The following is a 17294-nucleotide window of genomic DNA, read 5'->3' as shown; positions in this document are numbered from 1 at the left end:
CAATTCCTATTTTCCTATTTGCTAAACATTAATCTTCAAACAGAGCCAAAATACAATTTTTTATGTCCACATAATCCAAATCTCAAAATCCAGTCCATTCTGCTTCTAATCAGTTTAATTAATCTCCTTTGGGGAAAACAGATCATCCCCACTCCCCTACATTTCTAGTGATTCATTTCTGTAAGAATCAGCTGTCTTTTGAAGGAACAGTTTTCTTATCATGAGAGATAATTAAGCAGAAGCTGGATAATAACCTGAAGAAATGTTTTAGAAGATTTCTGCAATGGGTCAGGCTTAAAAGCAGACTATTTCCATGGTGATTTCCAGACTAAGATTCTACCCATGATAAGCAAATAGTTTTGAGGGAGCATAACATCTGAGAAAAAGAAGAATTTCAGCATATTAGGATATCTGTTTGTTTAATCTGGTTCACAACCATGAAACAAATCATCAAGAGCAAAGAAATCAAACTGATCAAAATTCAAATTAAGTAGAAAACCATTCTGGAGAAAAAGAGAACTGAATGAAATGAGAAATTAATTCAAAAAGCAGACAGAGCTCAGGCATTTTCCTACCTCCAATCATACAACTTAGACTGAAATTACTTATGCAATAAAAATCTGTTGATATAATATTAATAAAGGTTTTCTCCCTGCAAAATTCATCCATCTAACCATTCATTTTTTTACCCATTCATTTGTTTATCAATAGCTTTTGAGCACTGACAATTTGCCAGGCACTATTGTAGGCTAGCCAAGTCAACTTCAAGGAAAGAACAAGAAAGGCAGAGGAAGAAGCAAGTGTAAAAGTCCTGAGGTGACTACAAGTTTGTGAGTTTGAGGAACAGTAAGAAGTCAATGCGGCTAGAGCAAAACTAATATAAGAGAGACTAGTGTTAGAAGAGGTTGAAGAAATAAGCGTGGGGGCCATCTAAAGAAGTTTTTATTTTATTCTAAATGTGAAGGCAAAATTCTGAAGGGAAATTATATGATCAATTTTCTATTTTCTAAAGATTAAACTGGTGAAACCAAGGTTAATCATCAGTTAGATCCGTTAAACCTGTAACCTGCCTTCACTAATCAAGCTCCCTTTAATTGTTACTACAAAAACGTGCATGCCCTCCAAGTGGCATGTAACCTAAACAATAAGATGTTTGCCCAAGTTGTGTCCAGTTCAAGCTCCAGCCAATTAAGACTGGTTGGGACCACTGACCCTCCAACTGCGCATGCCTGAATGACCACTTGGTGACTTTTTAATGTCAGAGGGCTAGGTGTTCTGGCACCCTCAGAACATGCCAACCCCACCATTTTCTGACCATGAGTTCTGTGAAGAAGCCTGTAGCTTAGTTACACTTGTGCAGCACCATGATTACCTCACCTTTTTCTTATTTCCAATCATCTTTCCCCATGCTCCCCACACCTCAGACCACCCTGCTTCTTTATCCCATAAATATCCCAAGCCTCTCCCTCCTCCCTTTGGGGAGGCCGATTTGAGATTTTGTTCTCCCATCTCCTCACTTGGCTGTCTCATAAATATGAAACAGTCCCCCTAAAGCTGAGTTCCTCTGCTGAGTTTATGATTAACCTCTCTATCCAAAACTTGTTCCCTTTTTTGCCCCATACCTATTCCCCCTCAAGATTGAGAAGTATCAAAGAAAACGGGGGATTGACACTGAGAAGGACCCTATGGGGTCCTCCTAGCACAAAAGTCTTACCATGTCCCCTCTGTTTCTTGCTCATAGGCCTTCCCTGATTTCCAAAGAGCAGATTCAAACAGTTACTAATTAGGGAGGTTAGGGAATACAGAAACAAAGGAAAGCAGCGAAGAGAAAACTGTGCAGTGATAAAGTAGAATACTAGTTCCTCCTCAAAGTACATACACAACAATCTGATACTTTTCTTTGAGTTCCTTGACAGGAACTAAAGCCCTCACCCAGGTGGAGGTTGGTAACTTCAGGCTGAGCATAAGCACATTGACCCCAGACCACTTAGAACCAGAAGGCTGATGACTGAGATTCATGGACCACCACCCTGATACCTCACCACCAACCAATCATGCATCCTGCAGCCCTCCCCCTAAATTTGTCTTTAAAAATTCTTCCCAGGGCTTCCCTGGTGGTGCAGTGGTTGAGAATCTGCCTGCTAATGCAGGGGACGTGGGTTCGAGCCCTGGTCTGGGAGGATCCCACATGCCGTGGAGCAACTAGGCCCATGAGCCACAACTACTGAGCCTGCGTGTCTGGAGCCTGTGCTCCACAACAAGAGAGGCCGCGATAGTGAGAGGCCCACGCACCGCAATGAAGAGTGGCCCCTGCTTGCCACAACTAGAGAAAGCCCTCGCACAGAAACAAAGATGCAACACAGCAAAAATAAATAAATTTAAAAAAAAAATTCTTCCTAGAAGACTACTGGGGAATTTGGGTATTTGGGGCATGAGCCTCCCATACTCCTTGCTTGGCCCTTGCAATAAACCTTTCTCTGCCTCAAATTCCAATGTGTCAGCTTGTTTGGTCTCACTGAGCATCAGGCACACAAACTTGAGTTCAACAACAAATACACCCTTTCTCTGCTGCAACCCTCTGCAGTCTCCACATTTGACTTGCTGTGCATCAGGCAAATGAACTTGGTTTGGTAACGCTGGCTACCCTAAGAGAAAGAGCTACAAGAGGACAAAAGAAGGGAGATGAGTCAGAAGACTAATGCAGTAATCCAGGGAAAAGATGGGACTGACTTGGATTAAGGAGCTAACAAGATGGTGAAGATGGTGACAAATAGTGGAATTCAGAAAATATTTGTAGGGAGAAACAACAGGAATTTCTAATAGACTAGATTTAGGGACTGAGGGAAAGGAAGAGATCTAGGTTGACTCAAATTTTGGGCCTGAACCACTGAGATAGGAAATTTGGGAGGAGCAAGTTTGGGGTGTGGGGAAACTATAACAGTTTATTTCTGAATCTGTTACGTTTTGAAATTTGCAAGCAATAAGGTGAGGTAAACAACTATGAACGCACATCTGTAGCTCAGGGGAGGGATTGAGACCTGAAATTCTATCTGATGGCATTTACAATTTCAGGGAAGTAGGAGACAAAAGCCATATTGGATGACTAGAAGAGGGAGTGGGAAATGTAGCTTTTAGAAAATATAAGGAAATATCTTAATGATCAAGATATATTTTGATATCTAAAGAAGATGAAAGAGTGATTTTAGTATCAGAACAAAATGGGATTTAAAGGAAAGTTAAATTTGATTTTATTAAAATTAAGAACTTTCTATTCAAAAGACACTATTAAGGAATAAAAAGGTAAAATGAGAGTGAGAAGATATTTGCAATACACATGACAAATACCTTGTATCTAGAATGTGTAGGGAATGACTACAGATCAAAAGGAAAAAGATAACTCAATAGAAAAATGGACAAATGATTGGAACAGGCATATCAGAACAAAAGAGAAATTTAAATGGCCAATAAATGTAAGACAAGGGGCTCAAGCTTATTAGAAATAAGGAAATGTAAAATAAAGCCACTGTAATATATCACAACTACACACTTACCAATGGATAAAAATGGAAAGTCTGAGGATATCAAGCACTGGTAAGGATGGAGGAGTGTAAATTGCTTTAACTTGGAAAAAAATTAGCATTATCAAATAAAGGATATCATATGCATATCCTATGATCTAGCAATTCTACTCCAAAGTGAATACTCTAGAAATGGGTGCACATGTGCAGGAATATTCAAAGCAGCATTATTCTTCATAGCCAAACAGTGGAACAACCAAATGTCCATCAACAATAAAATGAATAAATAAATCTTGTTATATTCATACAATGGAATACAATACAGCAACAAAAATGAATGGACTAGAGTCACACCTAACAACAAGGCTGAACTTTAAAAAACACAAAGTTAAACAAAAGAAGCCAGTCACTAAAGAATGCATACTATACTATTTGTTTAAAGGTCTACATTGTTTAGGAATTCATTCTTACTCATTAAAAGCTATTTTTTTAAAAAAGCAAGTAATTTATTACCAAAAAATACAAGACAATATTTACCTTTAGAGGAGAAGGGTGGAATTGTAATCACAAAGGGAAAGGCTGGTTTGTTAGTAAACTTCAATGGATATATGCTTTATAGCAAGCCATTAAGTTGTACGTTTATGTTTTACATGCTTTCCCATATGTGTATTGTTTCTCACATCTCTGATGCAGAACATCTGTGGGCATTCCAGACATGGTGAGGGGAAGCAATCTATAATTCTCAGGTCATTCAGGAAAGAATCTTTGAAGAAAATATATGAAACTCTTTTTTTAAGGTATATATCATGACAGCAGAAAAAAAGCATTTTCTTTCTGTTCATGATCCACACTAATCTTTTAAAACTTGTTTTTATTTGAATTTTAAAGATCTAGCAGGATCGCCTATTAGCGTTAACATTGTTACTATACTTAAACATTTCTAATGTGCATGGTACTATTCAAATATTCGATTCTCTTTCTTCCACAATTAGTTAATTTTCCTAAACTATAAGTTTTTGAGGGTAAAATAAAAAGATACATAAAATCCCATTTTGTAACAAGAGGCCAGATCAAATGATTCAGAGTTAAATTATTCACGTTAAATGATTCAGGTTAAATAATTGTACTTGAAATAATAAAAATGGTTTAATAAAAGGTTGTGTGTTTTGTTTGTTTGTAAACAGAAGATTTCTTGAACATTTCATTCAGCTTGTACTAATACACCCCTTCCTTAAAATCTCACCGAACTCCTTATTATAATAAAAATGTTCTTCTGTTTTGGGCCTTAACTCTTATAAGAGTGGAGAATCCCAGCGACTTGATACATCCTCTGAAGTCCCCCTAGCCACTGCCTCCAATAAAACTCCCTTGATGGAAGGAAAGAAAACTAAAGCTTCCATACATATCAATGCAATGAAAGCAGATGCTGAGAGGAAAGGTACAAAAGGTACTGGTAAAATCTTCTGGGTTTCAAGTGAGTCAGCCAGAAGTAGTGTTCTATTACAGTTTTTAAACTACTGTAGCTTTTTCTGAATTTTTAAACTGCCTTTCTAGTTCTAATGCTGTCCTAACTCAACACCTCTCATACTCATATGGGCCACTTGAAAAAAACCCTGCTTTTTGCTCTTTTTGTGATGATTTTATGCATCCTCACAGGGTAATTTCACTGACATTTTGTCGTCCTGAACAGGCTTAGGATGCAACCTTGTTTCTTTTCAACCTTAAATATATCACCTTCTCTCTACTTTTCACAGAGCAATTTTATGAGAAAGATATAAATTTGAATGAACTGTCAAAATCATAAGCAATAAAAATAGGATTATAAAGAACTCATCAACACTAGCTCCAAAGATGTTTATACCACATACTTGGACGAATTAAAAAAAAAAAAACACTTTAAAATTATCCTACAGATGTTAAGGTCTATATAATTATATTATTCTGGTTAAAAAAAAGAAATCTCCATTTGGTTTGTAGCACTTATCAGAAGAAGAAAACTTTCTTCTTCTAAAACTCTGAAGATTTTTACAATCCCTTCTCTAGAACTTTTCTCTATAGAAGACTTGTCAAGCATGTCTTATATAAATCTACTGTAACTTCATTATTTTTCCAAACCTGGCTCAGGAAACATCAATTGCAAAATGAAATGCCCTTAAGTTTAGGGCAACACTTACCCATGGTGTCGCCGGCAAAGCCCACTGGGGTCCCTGGGAAAAATTCGATGGAACCTAGGTGATAAGGTCTACCTTCTTTTGTGCTTAGTCTAGTTTCACTTGTCTATAGAAGCTGCGTCTAGAAGTCTTGCACCTAACACGCTGGGTTAGCACTCCCAGCATCGAAACGCTGTGCCGGACACTTCAGCGGCTGTACGCAGAAACACCACACACAGCACCCCAGTCCAAGATGGCGGCGGAGGTCTGTGTTTATAGCGGCTGCGCCCGCCCGGCGCTGTGATCTGGGCGTGAGCAGCACAGCTCCGCCCACCTCGCGAGAACTGCGCCCACCTGAGAGAACTCTGCCAGCTTATGAGAATCCTATAAAGCAGCCCTGATGCCGGCCTGTCAGGGAGAACCGTTTACTCTAGAGCTGGAGCTCGAAACTCTTCTGTTCTTGGATCCTAGAATAGCGCTTTCCCTTGCTTCTGAACCAAACTCGGTCTCATTATGTTGATGAGTAAGACATCGGTCAGGAGGACCCTTGTTGGGGCCTGACTCCAAAGGGTCAGTAGCAATGGCGTGAGATTGAAATGAAGACTTCCTTTCTAGATACCCAGATGTAAGTGTGACTTTCATTTCTCTGTAGGTTCATATAATCTGTTAGATAAATGCCAGCTTAGAGATATAATTGTAGAGCTCAACTCAAGGCAAATTTTAAGGAAATTAGAATAACTCTTGCAGAGAAGGACCCCTCTAATTAGAGGGATTCTTCTACCCTGACTCAAAAATAAGATTTTTTTTTATTATACTCTTCTAAAATACGTTCTTAAATTTTAAAACTAAAATTGAAAATTTTTAAATAATAATTTAAAATTGGACCAAATAAACAGGCTCATAAATGAGACAAAGAAAAAGGAGGAATAAGAGATAGAGGGCCTATAGTCTATGACAGTATTCTCCAGGATAATGTTTGCCTCAAGCAGACTTGATATCCAACACTTAAAAGAAAATATTTACTAATATGTGAGTATATATTTCAAATTACTTACATACATATGGAAAAGTTTAATAGGATCCTACATTTTGACATATTGGATTTTAATTGTTGAAATAAGTTTTTAACATTTAAGAAAGCAAGATGTGTGTATGTATATTTACAGGTTAGGTTTCTTATAGAACTCAATAATAGTGAATGATATAATCATTGGGACTGAGGAAACAAAAATATATAGCAATTAACCTTATGACCAGTTTATGTCACAGGTTTCTCATGAGATTTACACAATCACACAGCAGATGTACACAGACTTTCCACAAAATTCTTTTCAATAGACTCTCAACCACTGAGCCACCAGGGAAGCCCCAAGTACTTTTTAAAGATTGAAATATCTTTATGTTTTATCCTTTGTGATTTTTCAAACTTTCCCTTCATTAAATATCTATTTGAAAACTAGACAGAAAAGTGCATAACATGTATTTTATACTTATTTTTAAAAGAGATCCATTTTATAAAGCAGAAACTAACACACCATTGTAAAGCAATTATACTCCAATAAAGATGTTTTTTTTTAAAAAAGAGAGAGATCCATTTTAAAATTTCACCTGAAATGTTAAAAATGGCTATACATGGGGGCTTCCCTGGTGGCGCAGTGGTTGAGAGTCCACCTGCCAATGCAGGGGACACGGGTTCATGCCCCGGTCCGGGAAGATCCCACATGCCGTGGAGGGGCTGGGCCCGTGAGCCATGGCTGCTGAGCCTGCGCGTCCGGAGCCTGTGCTCCGCAACGGGAGAGGCCACAACAGTGAGAGGCCCGCGTACTCCAAAAAAAACAAAAAATGGCTATACATGAATAAGTCATAATTTTTTTAAATATACACTTTACAGGAATGTATTGTGTAAACGTTATAATAATGGAAAAGAATGAAAAGCTTTAAAAAAATCAGTGACTGCTAATAATATCAATTTTCACTTTCTCATATTCTCTTCCAGTTCTCATCCAAATATATGTATAATTTTACATTTTGGTTCCCAAACTGGCCCCTGTACACAGAAGGAAAGGACAGACTGAAGCAAGAGGCAGACCACCTCAGACTGGTAGGTGGCAATTTTAGTAAACAAGAGAACTCACACTCCAGGCTTGTCTTGGGTGGCCACAAGAAGAGCAGATCTCCACTCCTGTCCACCAAAATCTTTAAAGTTTACAGTATTTAGAGGACTTAACTGAGCTCAGTCACATATACAGTCCAGATGATCTCAGCAACACATTGCTCTCTCAAGGCTGAGTCCTTGAAAATGGCTCCCACTATGGGAATAGTGGGAAGAACATACATCCCAAGGACAGGAGAGGGGCGAGGAGCCTCCAGTTGCCCAGGTCCAGCTTGTGAGTCAGCTGGCAGTCATGTCCTTTCCATGACCTTCTCCAACAATACAGAACAATTTTGTATTCTGCCTTATTCACTTTATATTTTATCTTTAACATTAGTTTATGCTGTTTCATGATAATTATCAAAAGGTTTTAGGTTTTCACTTACTTTATATGTCAATGTGTCCATTAATATTTACTTAAAAATTAGTTTTTAAATAATTCTTATCTAAATCCAATGATTGATTAGTTGATTTTTAATGATAGCTTTTAAAGTGGACACAGATTTATAATAAGAAAAAAAGAGATACTTTTTGAAAGTGTTCTAGTATACATCATCACAAATGTTAGATATATAGAGAAGACACTTTCAAACACATAAAATTATGGCATTTAAAAAGAAACTTAGAGTTGTAATTTCCATATAGCCCCTTTCTATGGAATCTTTCTTATATATAATTTTTTAAAGCTATGACCCTATGTTTTTCCTTGATACTCATTGCTTAAAAACTAATACTTTTATGAAAACCCCCATGTTTTGCTTTTTAAAAAATTTTTATTGAAGTATAGTTGCTGTACAATATTATATAAGTTACAGGTGTACAATATAGTGATTCACAATTTTTTAATTAATTTTTATTGGAGTATGGTTGCTTTACATATTCACAATTTTTAAAAAGGTTATACTCCATTTATAGTTACTATAAAATATTGGCTATATTTTCTGTGTTGTACAATATATCCTTGCAGCTTATTTTACACATAATAGTTTGTACCTCTTAATCCCCTACCCCTGAATTGCCCCTCCCCCCTTTCCTCTCCTCGTTGGTAACCACTAGTTTGTTCTCTAATCTGTGAGTCTAATTCTTTTTTGTTATATCCACTAGTTTGTTTTTGTTTTTTTTTTTTGGTGGTACACGGGCCTCTCACTGTTGTGGCCTTTCCTGTTGTGGAGCACAGGCTCCGGACGTGCAGGCTCAGTGGCTCTGGCTCACGGACCTAGCCGCTCCGCGGCACACGGGATCTTCCCAGACCAGGACACGAACCCATGTCCCCTGCATCGGCAGGCGGACTCTCAACCACTGTGCCACCAAGGGAAGCCCTGTTGTATTTTTTATATTCCACATGTAGGTGATATCATACAGTATTTATCTTTCCCTGTCTGACTTATTTCACTTAGCATAATACCCTCCAAATCCATCCATGTTGTTGCAAATGGCAAAATTTCATTCTCTTTTACGGCTGAGTAGTGTTCCATTGTATATACATACCACATCTTCTTTATCCATTCATCTGTTGATGGATACTTAGGTTGCTTCCATATCTTGACAGTTGTAAATAATGCTACTATGAACATTGGGGTGCATGAATCTTTTCAAATTAGTGTGAAAACCCCTTTTAGTATAACTTAAAATCTGCCCTTTAAAGCTCATACTCAAACGTGCTTCTTTAGCTGGTATGATATTTTCTTGCCATAAACTCAAGTATACCCCCCAGAAAAGTAATTTTCTTAATTATTCCTCTTTCAAACTCCCATTCTGCCTAATGACTGCAGCTGTACACTCTATTTTTGGTAGATTTAGCCAATTCAGGCTTTTCTTAGGCAGTCTGGGGTTTTCTCTAGCGAGTTACCATACTCCTCCCTGTTCTCTAAGTTCCAGGTGACCCAGCTTACATAGTGTCAAAGCACTGGGTTGAGGGGGCTGATCTACAGTCATAATCTGTCCAGACTGTCACCTCACTGGCGCAGTCTACAGGTCAGTCAGCTTTCTCACACATTCATTTCTACACAGTGCTTAGAAGCATAGAATAAATAGACTATTATCCCCCACTCTTCTCAGTCACCATCACACTCATCAAGCCTACCTCAGGATCTCACTGCCTCAATACACTGTGAAGTCTCTCTATTCAAGGGCTTAAGCACCATGATGGCACAAAGAACTCAGGAAGGTGCAAGATCACATGACTTTATGAACTTCAAATGATTAAGCAGTATATTTTGAGAAGCTCACATGGAAAAAGTAGGGACTGACCTAATCTTAAAGGATGAATAGATTTACATAGACAAGTATGTAAGAAGAGCATACTAGATATTTTGAAGAATAGTACAAAAGCCTAGCCTGGAATGCTCAAATAAATACAATTAAAGTAGAAATTGTTAAAGAATGCAAATGTTTCTGATCCAGGTCCTATTAATAATTGATACGAGAACCACCGTGATGGTTTTTCATTCTGATACAAATATCATTACTCTGATGACCTTTACCTTTACATGTTTGGGAGGAAAAAAAGAGGGGAAGCACAGTTTAGAACAATGATTCTACTTGACCATATAAGTATGAATCTCTTTAACAAAGACTGTTACCCAAGGAAGCCTTCTCTCCCAGCATAACTGGATTTTCCCTTACTACTGGTCCCTGGCCTCTGGCAAATTCATTTTCTTCCAAGTGGCTAAACATTAGAATGTGTCAAATCTAGTCTCCACAGCACTATCTAAACTTGCTGCTAAGAACAAGAATGCTGTCTAGGGCTTCCCTGGTGGCGCAGTGGTTGAGAGTCCGCCTGCCGGTGCAGGGGACGCGGGTTCGTGCCCCGGTCCGGGAGGATCCCGCGTGTCGCGGAGCGGCTGGGCCCGTGAGCCGTGGCCGCTGGGCCTGCACGTCCGGAGCCTGTGCTCCGCAACGGGAGAGGCCACGGCAGTGAGAGGCCCGCGTACCGCAAAAAAAAAAAAAAAAAAGAATGCTGTCTAAAAATTTGAAAAATTACTGGTTAAACCCATGTATACTTTTAATAAAAAATCAACACCCTTTGGGTTTCAGGGAATGAAAAATTCTTTAATGAGTGCTAGTATTAGGGTAGCAGTAAAAATTTCAGGGAGGAATTCAGAAAGGATGATATGAGTCAAAGGAGACAAGAGTTATGTGTTGGAGAGCATTCAGATTCTGGTGGGGGTGAGAACTTGGAGAGCCATTGGTCTTCCACCAAAAAGCAATAAAGAAACTGCCACAATCTAGGGAATAAGAAGGGCAGCTGCTCTCTTTAGATTCACAAAATGCAAAACTAAATAAAGGCTGACTGTCCTTCTCAAACCACGTAAACTTATTGTTTCCTCAGTCACAACAACTGAGAGTTTTAACTTGGGTCATATGATTATTATTTATGGAACAGCATATATACAGCTCATGTTTTACTAATGTACAAATAGGAAATTCTCAGAAAGTACTTTGAAGATGAAAAGTTGTATGAGTGCTAAGTATTATCATTACACCATTATCATAAAACACATAAAAGTCACAGTATCTTGTAAGCTAAATGGATGGAGAATGACTGTGCTGCACAGCACTCGGGGAGATGATGGCAAAGGGACAACCTCTGTGGAGAGAGCAGGCATGGACACCACCACAGAACAGGTAGGCTTAATGGGCTGGGCAGCAGGAGGGCTTGCCCTTGCTCCACAGGGAAATTTTCTGAAGGGACCAAATTCATTAAAGTAGCTTCATTTGTATTTTATAGTCTCAAAAAATGAACTTTATATGGAAGAAGGAACAATGTATATTCTAAATAAAAGAAAAATAAGAATGATTGATAAATTTTAATCATTAGAGTCTGTTTTGCTTGTTAGTTTTTGTGAGAAATATTTCCATCACAATTAAAACATTCATGAGAAGTATATGTATAAATTGCTGAAATTTCTGAAGTAAAATTGGGGCATTCTACTTTTTAAAAGATAATTTCACTTTGAAAATTGAAAGAACACAAGATAGTTATATGGATCTATTCTTTTGTTTTTTGGATCTATTCTTGATGTGTGTTGATACAGAGACATTAATATTTATGTTTATAATATGCTATTTTACCTATAGGAAGTGGTACATAAAAGTTTAGGTGTTAATGTTAATCACTGAAACATCACAGTGCTTCACTGCTATACATTTTTACTGGTGTGATTTAATATTTCAGTTGGAAACAAGAACAAGAAAAATTTATTGCTTTCCATTAGCAGTGCCACATGCTTAGACAGCAACTGGCCCGAAAGTTAAAGAAATGTGCTGACTGGTTCCATGGCACACAGATGGACAAATAATTTTTGACTCTTAAGCTAATCAAATTAGCACACAAAGATAAATGTTCACGTACAAATTACAGTCCTTCCTGTCACTCCAAAATGCACACCTTGATAGACACATTGGGCCTGACCCATGTTTTTAACAATTTTTAAACAACTTTTCTGGTTTTGATCTTGCCAACATCTAGATTCTAGGTGAACAGTTTAATATTGGGCAGAATATAACTTATTCAATAATCAGTCACTTTATACATTCACATAAATATTTAACTATAAGAGTACCCCTGAAATCTTTTCCATTAAATGGTGACTGTTAATTCCTATGATTTAATTAACAAAAATTCTAGTAAAAAATGTTTGGCCTTGTCTCTAATTAATGTGTTTTATTTCCATGTAAACTTGCTCAGTTCGTTAGGCTTCATAAATGATATATGAGAAATAATATATAGACAGACCCTGATTTCATACTTTCAAGGAAATAATTTTTATGTAAAACTCATCAGCAAGCCACACTTTCTAAAACTGCTAAATCAATCTCAATATCATTATTACACCTTACCATTATTACATCTTACCTTTATCACACCTGAATGGCTTCAAGATACACTTGGTGAATAAATAAAACTTTGGAAAATTAAGGCATGTTGCAGAAATAAAAACAAGTTTTTCTATTCCTCATGTCAACTCCCACCTAAGACCCAATTTCTGTTGAATAAGTAGTCTATTTTTCAACTGACAATCACATAATAACACTTTGAGAAAGTGGAATTTAAATGTCTCACATTGTTCTTAGAGAATAAAGAATCTGGATGTTTACAAAGTTTAATTTTTCTTTTCAATTTAGGGATACACACACACACACACACACACACCACTCACACAGAGGATAACTACTTTCCAAATCAATAAAATACTTTGTAAGTAGGAAGAATATCTGCATCTTTGAAAACTCAGGTGAGAATGACAGAAATACACACTTAGTTCATTTGCCTTTAGAATTAAGTTTTATTCACTAACCATAATTTTGCATTTGTGAATCAAGATAGTTTCATTTGCCTTTAGAATTAAGTTTTATTCACTAACCATAATTTTGCATTTGTGAATCAAGATAGTTAAGTCACTGTAGTGATCTTAGATTTTGGCTGTAAGATAAGTAAGAGTTGCAAGTTAGAGTGCCCTATATGATTTACTTTTCCTTCAGGAGACCAGGAAAGAATCCTAATCCAAATTCAAACCCTAACCCTAAATATGCTGCTGATAACCAAAGGAGAAATCTCTACCTAGAATGTTTGTCTTCCCTAGATTTGAAAGGTTCTAAAGAGAAAATATTGTCCTACAATTTCCACTTTTTTTAAATAAGGAAACAGGAATGGGTGATTTGCAAAATCCCTGCCATCTCCAAAGGGCCATGCATCTCTCATTTTAGGAAGTTTACACTGAAGAGAAGTTTGAAGTCAAACAATCTCTCTAGTAAACAAGTTGTTGTTTACAAGAATCACTTTTTTGTCACCTTATAGACAAATAAGGAGAAACAATAAATTAAATGTATCTGAATCTATAGGTTAAACTGTTGTAAAATTGACAATATAAAAATTTTTTGATCTACAAAAGCAGCATCTTTATATAGCTCAATCTGTTAGAAAAACACAGTTGAGATAAATAGAAAATATACTCCAAGTATTTGCCACATCAAATTTCACACTCCATTTATCACATTTTCATTGAAGTTTATTCCATGGCAAGCTGTATTGAAGAAAACACAGAGATATATACCTTTGGGTATGGAAGAGGTTGCTTTAGTATAATATACTAATCTACAAGAATTTAAGTTATGAGGGTTTTACCATACCATTTAGTCTTTTCTTTTTCCAAAAACTTTATATTATACATTGTTCTAGATTCAGTAAGTGAATTGGTCCAATTGAAAAGTGTTTTCCTCTAAACTTTTACATAGTGAGGTGTCCTTTAGGGTTTTTTATTTTATTATAGATCAAAAGAGTTCATGAACATCATACTTCCATGGAAATATTGAGATATTAATTTTTATGTGCAGGATGCAAACATAACTTTGACAAACAATATTTAAATAGTCAAAGTCAGTTTTCTTTTTAAGTAAAAGGAAATTTCTAAAAAGCTTAAGATTTGGAAATGTATCTGCTCTGGGGATCTAGTAAATATTTCTTCAGGGAATATTACCTTTCAGGGAATGACTGTTAACTAAAAACTAAATTTTCTGATAGATATTTGACTCTGTTTGCAAATAAAAATCAAACTAACATTAAGTGTTTTTAAACCAATCAACATTTAGCATAGTCATTTCAGTGAATGTTGATATATATATCGGATACATTTTTCACACACACAAACATACAAGCATACCTGGAATATTGTATGTATGGGTATAAAATATATAATATAAATAAAATATGTATATTATTTTAGTAATATAAATATGAAATATTTATATTAATATATATATAACAAACATAAAATACAAAAATATGTTATGGACTGAACTGTGTCCCCTCAAAATTCATATATTGAAGTCCTGACCTAATACCTCAAAATGTGATTGTATTTGGAGATAGGGTCTCCAAAGACACCTTAGGTTATGAGGAGGTCATTAGGTGGGCCCTAATCCAATGTGACTTGTGTCTTTATAAGAAGAGGAAACTAGGACACAGACATGAATAAAGAGAAGACTATGTATAGACATAAGGAGAAAAATTCATCTATAAGCCAAAGAGAGAGGCCTCAGAAGAAACCAAACCTGCTGAAACCTTGATCTCAGACTTCTAGCCTCCAGATGACTTCTGAAGGCTGTTTTGATTAAGGCATTAAAAAGGCAGACTTGAGTCCTAAAATACTCATAGTTACTTTAAAGCTAAATAGCCTAAATATACCAGTAAAAGACATATATTAACAGAATGGATTGAAAAACATAATCCAGTCATATGTTGTCTACAAGAAACTCACTTCAAATATAACAATATAGGCAGATTAACTGTAAAAGAATGGCAAAAAGGCCTATCATGTAATATTATTTAAAACATTACTCAAAGGAAAGCAGGAGTGGCTAAATTAATATCAGATAAAGAAGTAGACTTCAGAGCAAAGAAAATTACCAGAATGGGACATTGTATAATGATAAAAGAGTCAATCAACCAAGATGACATACCAACCCTAAAAGTGTATGTACCAAACAGAGAAGCAAAATATGTGAAGAAAAGAAACTGAAAGGAGAAATTCAGAAGTCAAAATTACAGTTGTAGACTTCAACACCTCTCTCTCAATTGTTAAATATCTATGCAGAAAAACAAGATATAGAATAAACAATGCCAACATCAACAGGAGCTAGTCAACATTCATAGAAAACTCCAACAACAGCAGGACACATTCTTTTTAAGGACCCATAGAACATATGCCAAGGTATATTCAGTGCCATAAAACAAACCTCAACAAATTTAAAAGAATTTAAAAATCATATATAGCATGTCTTTCAACCACAGTGGAGTTCAACTAGAAGTCAACAAGGAAAAGGAGTATCTCAAAACACTTGTAAACTCAACAACACATTTCTAAGTAATCCAGAACTCGAAGAGAAATTCTAAAAGGGTGTTTTAAAAATACATGGAATGAAAATGAAAATAAAACACATGAAATTTGTAAGACACAGCTAAAACAGTGGTGAGATGGAAATTTATAGCATTAAAAGCATGCATTAGCAAAGAGAAAAAGTCTCAAATCAATAATTTAGGCTCCCAGGGAGCTTCCCTGGTGATGCATTGTTTAACAATCCACCTGCCAATGCAGGGGACGTGGGTCTGAGCCCTTGTCCAGGAAGATCCCACATGCCACGGAGCAACTAAGCCCGTGCACCACAACTACTGAGCCTGTGCTCTAGAACCCACGAGCCATAACTACTGAGCCCACATGCTGCAGCTACTGAAGCCTGCACACCTAGAGCCCGTGCTCCACAAGAGAAGCCACCGCAATGAGAAGCCCACACACCGCAACTAAGAGTAGCCCCCACTCCCCGCAACTAGGGAAAGCCCGTGTGCAGCAATGAAGACCCAACGCAGCCAAAAATAAACAAAATAAATTTTTTATAATAATAATTTAAGTTCCCACTGCAAGAACTTAGGAAAAGAAGAGTAAAGGAAACCCAAAGCAAGCAGAAAGATGGAAATAACAAAGATAAGCACAGAAATTAATGAGATGAAAAAAAAAAATGGTTCTTAGAAAAAAATCAATAAAATTAGCAAATCTCTGGAAAACTGACAAAGGAAAAAAAGAAAAAACACAAATTACCAATATCAGGAATGAAACAGGGGATATAGGTACACGTAGACATCAAAAGGATAAGGGAATACTACCAACAACTCTACACATAAATTTGACAATTTAGACAAAATGGACCAATTCTTTGAAAAACACAAACTATCCCAACTCAAACAATATGAAATAAATCATTGGAATAGACTCATAGTTATTAAGGAAACTGAAATTGCAATTTAAAAACACACACACACACAAAATCCAGTGAGGTTTATGCCAGAGTTGCAAGGCTGGTTCAATATTTTTTTTAAAAGCAATATAATCCACCATATTAACAAACTAAAGTAGAAACGTTACATATCATTGGATGTAAAAAGGTATTTGACAAGATTCAACACTGTTTCATGACAAAAACTCTAGGGAAAATAGGAATAGAGAGAAACTCTCAACTTGAAAAAAAATCTACAAAAAACTTAAAATAATGGTGAAAGACTAAATGCTATCCCACTAATATCAGGCACAGGACAAAAATGTCCACTCTCATGACTCTTTTTTTTTTTTTTTTTTTTTTGCAGTACACGGGCCTCTCACTGCTGTGGCCTCTCCCGTTGTGGAGCACAGGCTCCGGACGCACAGCCTCAGCAGCCATGGCTTACGGGCCCAGCCACTCCGTGGCATGTGGGATCTTCCCGGACCGGGGCACAAACCCGTGTCCCCTGCATCGGCAGGTGGACTCTCAACCACTGCGCCACCAGGGAAGCCCATGACGCTTATTTAACATAGTGATGAAGTTCTGGTCAGAGCAATCAGATAAGTAAAGAAAATTAAAAGCTTACAGATTGGATAGTAAGAAATAAAACTGAGCCTATTTGCCAATAGGACCAATAGGACATGATTGTCTACATAGAAAATC

At 36.7% G+C, this 17294-nt stretch overlaps 1 protein-coding gene across 1 annotated transcript in view; it reads left to right on the top strand.

Annotated features, from left to right (window-relative positions):
• The first annotated feature begins 11388 nt into the window (after positions 1-11388).
• The window catches only part of LOC149743895 (transmembrane protease serine 11C-like), a 66431-nt gene continuing 60525 nt past the window's right edge, over positions 11389-17294 (top strand). Inside the window, 1 exon segment of the mRNA XM_089906073.1 lies at positions 11389-11447. Within this exon segment, the coding sequence (XP_089762199.1) occupies positions 11389-11447 (59 nt within the window).

Source organism: Delphinapterus leucas, unplaced genomic scaffold, assembly GCF_059928025.1.
Source record: "Delphinapterus leucas isolate spDelLeu-1000000601 "Yukka" unplaced genomic scaffold, BTC_Dleu_Yukka2 spDelLeu_asBTCV2_sq60, whole genome shotgun sequence".
NCBI classification, from domain to species: Eukaryota; Metazoa; Chordata; class Mammalia; order Artiodactyla; family Monodontidae; genus Delphinapterus; species Delphinapterus leucas.
The sequence above is the reverse complement of the archived record's forward strand: the minus strand, read 5'-3'. Positions and strand labels throughout refer to the sequence as shown.